General features: G+C 43.5%; 1 protein-coding gene across 1 annotated transcript; it reads left to right on the forward strand.

The window, feature by feature from the left end:
- The first annotated feature begins 257 nt into the window (after window positions 1-257).
- On the forward strand, window positions 258-4,994 carry LOC111970347 (ETS-related transcription factor Elf-3). Its single transcript, XM_023997029.2, has 9 exons — window positions 258-442; window positions 911-1,101; window positions 2,157-2,387; window positions 2,503-2,589; window positions 2,700-2,819; window positions 3,037-3,123; window positions 3,264-3,374; window positions 3,820-4,021; window positions 4,244-4,994. Exons 2-9 carry the CDS (start codon window positions 918-920, stop codon window positions 4,356-4,358), a joined length of 1,137 nt encoding a protein of 378 aa, XP_023852797.1. The 5' UTR covers window positions 258-442; window positions 911-917; the 3' UTR covers window positions 4,359-4,994.
- Window positions 4,995-5,417: the final 423 nt, after the last annotated feature.

The raw sequence follows: 5,417 nt of genomic DNA on the forward strand, positions 1-5,417 counted from the left end.
CAATGCTCCTGAGCTTCACCATGGAGAGAAGGGAGGGGGCTAAGAGAAAGTATAGCGGGAGGGTAGGTTTCTTTTGTTTTTCACAGTTCTCGGAGAGAGGGAGGGTGAGAGAAGAGGAGGGAGAGTGGGGTGAGAGAGGGGGGTGTGAGCCATGGTTTAAAAGGAGCATGGAATTCCCCCTCTGAGTTAGCGCTCACCTGGCCCCTCCCACATGTCTTTCTAGAGTATAAAGCCTTACACAGGTATATCCAGCGGCAGGTGTATCTATGAAACTAGAGCGAGAGAAATAAAAGGAGAGAGACAAGGTAGAGAAGGAGATAAACCGTGGAGTATATTGACGAACTCTTGGAGTGAATCACAAACACTGGACTCTAAAACAAACAGTGGATTATTATTGATCTAACACATTCTCATCGCTGCCTGTCGGTTGCGTCAGAATCAGGTACGTGCGGAAGTGGAGGTGCTCTTTGGGGAGTGATGGGGTGGTTGCTTGTGTCTGAGGTCACATGAACCTTTGCAGCATGTTTTGAAGAAATCTCCAATTGATTGATCCAATTTATGTTGACATATCTGTAAAATATTGGGGAAAGTCAGTTTATATTAATCCACAGCAGAGGAAAGAAAACAAAGACTGGTGTGTATTCACACACAGCCAAAGATGTTGCATTCATGACCCACTTCAAACAGTGAATACAATAAGGCATGGGTGAAAAGTTTTACTGTCACATCAATTTACAAATGTTTAATGTTGATCATCCTTCTACATGCATCAAATGGCTCACTCAATTATCTCCTGGTTACAGCAACTATACTACCAACCATCTTAATATAATTATTATATTTGTTAATTCATCTATATCCACAAACAGCATCCTGACTGTACATAAATGTGTTTCTCTCCTGGTTGCAGAGAGCCCATGTCGTCTGCCAGTGAGCTTTGTAGGATCCTGACCAACGACAACTTGACCATGTACCACACTGGAAGCTCCGAGCCCCTGCAGCCTCAGCCGCTGCAGCCCAGCCTCACCACCGTGTCTCTGCCCGCCACAGGAGACCTGCTGCAGCTCTCAGACCTCTCCACATGCAGCTCGAGCATACTGGGTGAGAACACAGTCTTATTTATACTTATTTTGTATTTTATTAAATGTTTTATTATACAACAAAAACATAAGTCTCAATATACTGAAAAATGATGCATTGCACCAGATTTAGCTAACTACAAATGTTCATCTGCAGTCACCTGGGCGCTATAGGTATCTTATACCAATGCCTCTTTATAATCACCTAGCAGGTGAAAACATTATGATATCTATAGAGGGGAAAAAATACACCTAAACTGATTGACAGAAAAGGAGGATGTGTAATTTTCTCTGCTTTGTTATCAGCATGTGGGACAATTTAGTCCTTGATATGTACTTTTGTGTTGATCACCTGGGAAACCACAGTGTGGATGTGTGTAATCGATTCTGTGGGTATCTTTATTCAGTCAGGAGTTTTAGCGGTTCTTTAGTTTTGGTCACCTTGTTGGCTGGTGAAGTCTGTGGATATTTCCCATTGTCTCACCCTGGAAGAGACATGTCTGTTGACTGAGCCTGGCAGACACTCAGTCAAAGACCATAGTAAAACATATGTCCTTTAGCCAAACTCCCAGACAGACAGGGGATTGGCTGAACCTTGCAATGACCTAATTTAGAAGGCTGTTAAATCATTAACTGGGACAATGTTTTGTCTTAAATTGAGGAATGTTTTTCATCTTTCAGATGCCTCAAGCTTTATTTTACTTGCCCTGGCCTAGCCAGTGATAAGTTGTGATTTGAACTGTTTAGGTAGTTGAGGTAGTGTTTTACGACACAGGGGAGACATAAACTAGAGACAGGCGTTCTGACTCCCTTAAACCACAAACTCAGGTTTCACAGATCAGGAGCTGGGTTCTTGTGTGGTTTGGCACTTCATTGAAAGGCTCCAGTTAGTCAGTATCTTGTGGTTTAAATGGGTGGTTAGATTGACAAGGTTTCTTATGGCTCATTGACAGATTGTTGAATCTCAAAAGAGGGATGGTGATTTTACAAGAACAGCATCATGCCTAACATACATGACACACACACACACTCACTCCACAAATCTAACACCCCTTCCTCCTCTGTATCCCCCTCTAGTTCAATGGTATGACCAGAACCCTCAGTACTGGAGCAAGCAGAACGTGTTGGAGTGGATCAGCTTCTATGTGGAGGGCAATAAGTTTGATGCCAGCATACTGAGCCTATCCTGCTGCTTCATGGACGGATCCACGCTCTGCCAACTGACCAGAGATCAGCTGTTAAACATGTTTGGAATGTCCCTCGGGGCTCAGCTCTACCAAAGCCTGATGGAACTCAAGGCCAAATACGGTAAGGATCTGACAGAAGTGAATTGAATAAACATTATTGATGATCCTCAAAACGACAGCAGAAGCATGCATTTGGTAATGATTCAGTCATTTAATTATGTATTTTTGTGGTCCAGATCTAAATGAGACCTGTAAGCTCCTGGACAACTTCCTGCATGAGTTTCTAGACTTTCCTCTGCTCAGCACAGTAGAAGTAAATGAAGGTAAACACATCCTCTTGTCTCTTCTTCACACTTCCTATCTCAGACTGACAAACCAAAGCCTTGAGTGTCAAATGGACACATTTGTTTACGTTGTGATGTTACTGTTACAGTTGTGAAGGAGACCAGCTACAACGACTTCTCACACGTCTTCAAGAACTTCAACTTCAATAATATGAAGCCGCTCAGCGACCACGGATACGAGTCCGACAGCATGCACAGCTCCTCGTCAGGTGAGTGGTGTCCCCCTTTTCTCTTCTTCTCATTTGTCATCTCTCCACCCGTCCTCACTCCTCTCATCTCTGTTCCCCCAATTCTTCTCACATCACTGAATCAGTATGTGATTGGTCTGGCCTGTATCACTGAGCCCAAGGCCTAATTCATCGATCAAGGCAGGATGAAGGAGCGGCCATATTGAAAGTGTATTCCCTCCTCTCTCCCTGCCCCCAGGTGGAATGTTCAGCTTCCAGAACCCCAGCTCTCCAGAATCCAGGAGCAGTGATTCCGACCCAGAGTTCTCCTACCCTCAGATAGCCAGTGAGTACAACTTTTCCTAAGTGGACTTAACAATCTTGAACTTCCGGTGGTGGTTGAGTATGATGGGTGAGCCTTTAAAGTGCATGTCTCTTTGAAAGCCAGTCTGTTATTCTAAACTTCTGAACCATTGTGTTTGACAGAAACGCACATAAAGACAGAGAGGGGAGAGATGATGAAGAGGGGCAGAGGAAGACCTCCCAAACACAGCCACGATCCCAGACACTACCAGACCTCCAAGAAGAGCAAACATGGTGAGTGGCTCCTATCATTCTAACATACACACACACACACACACACACACACACACATACACACACACATCAATGTCAACAACTGTTTTCAATGGTGCTCTGTAGAAGCATGGTTTTATCAGTAATGTGATTAGCATACATTTTGCATCGGGTACTGAAAACAGCCACAGTCAAAACATCACAGGTGTTTTTAGGTCATAGTCTGTTAACCACGTGCACGCACGAACACACACACACACACACACACACACACACACACACACACACACACACACACACACACATGCTGTGCACACGCGCACATACAGTATGCACATACACACGCTTGCACACACACATACAAACATAAACACACCTGCTCTACCTCATCCTTGCTTGCTTTAGCACACACACACCTGTGCTGTTCACACACACCTAACTCTTCCTCTCCCCTGTCCCCCGATAGCGCCCCGTGGGACCCACCTGTGGGAGTTCATTAGGGACATCCTGATCCACCCAGAGCTGAACCAGAACCAGGGACTGATGAAGTGGGAGGACCGCAGTGAGGGCGTCTTCAAGTTCCTCAAGTCTGAGGCTGTGGCCCAGCTGTGGGGGCAGAAGAAGAAGAACAGCAGCATGACATACGAGAAGCTCAGCCGCGCCATGAGGTAGGAAACCATGGTGATATAGCAGTACCGTCATGGCAACTAACCATGGAAACCCCAATCCTAGCAACCATGCTTGGCTTTTGGGGGCTAGCAAACTTAATAGAGTCAACCAGTTGAGGATGGCGTTAGAAGATTGATAGAACAATGATAAAATGTCTGTGATAAACCATTGTCTTGTCATGAGACTAACCAGTGGCTCTCCTTCCTGCCTCCCTCTTATAGATACTACTACAAGAGAGAGATCCTGGATAGGGTGGACGGTAGACGGCTGGTCTATAAGTTTGGGAAGAACTCCACCGGCTGGAAGGTGGAAGAGACCGGGCTGCATGGCATGTGAGACACAAGAGTGGCGGGGGTGTTAACTGGACAGAGCAGTCCCTTCGGTCCTATTGTAGTGTAGATAGGACGACCCACTCTCTGGTCGACAGCCCTATACCTGAAATAATATAAAGACACTAACTTCTCTTCTTCCAGGGGAGGTGTTGCAGAAAAGCCAGTGTTTTTGGCTCCAGTAGGTTTTATGAACCAGTATTGATATTTTACTGTAACTAGTATGTTTGTATGTTTAACTGTGTATCTGGATTTTGGGTCAGGAATTGTTGTGGACACCGCTTTGGGCCTGCAAGATGGTACGTCTGTTTTCAGTTATATTCTCCCTGGGATAGATAACGAGAAAAAGGCATTCATGATTGCATTTATATAAACACTTTATATTGTGTGGGAATAACTCACCTTATGTGTCACTATGACAACCACCTGGGTATATGGGCATTATAGTTTTTACCGTGGCAATTTCAGCACAAGGCACATATATTGCTTGTTTATTTATATGTTTTATATTTACTGAGGGACAGTAGCACTTAACTATAATTGTTCATGTCTAATTGCAAGACGGCTGGTTGCAAAACTTGTGACTTCTAAAATGAGCCATTGTTTAGAATACAATCAAATAACATTTTAATTGTCACAAGAAGTGTAGACTTGCAGTGAAATGCTTACTTACAGGTCCATTTCCAACAATGTGGAGTTAAAGATAAAGATGATATTGTTTTAAAATATTTTAAAAAGAGAAGAGCCTCATGTTGTGTTTTAACCTTGGTATTAAAGGGCTTGTGTTTAATGATAAACCTGATATGGAGACAACTGGAGGACAAAAAAGAGAGAGAGAAGAGAGAGAGAGAGGAGTAACAAAATGAAGGGATACTCATTATAAACTATTGGTGACATGAAGTGTATTTCGCTGTTTCAGCATGAATGTTGTCTATAAAGTATATGTCCTTTATAGCCATATAAATCTTCATGTACCTCACCAGACCAGACCGACATCAAAACAGTATGTATTAATAATCAGTTTAAAACTAATCAATGACTCATCTCCTGTTCTGTATAATTGTTT

This window comes from Salvelinus sp. IW2-2015, linkage group LG11 (assembly GCF_002910315.2).
Source record: "Salvelinus sp. IW2-2015 linkage group LG11, ASM291031v2, whole genome shotgun sequence".
Classification (NCBI taxonomy): domain Eukaryota; kingdom Metazoa; phylum Chordata; class Actinopteri; order Salmoniformes; family Salmonidae; genus Salvelinus; species Salvelinus sp. IW2-2015.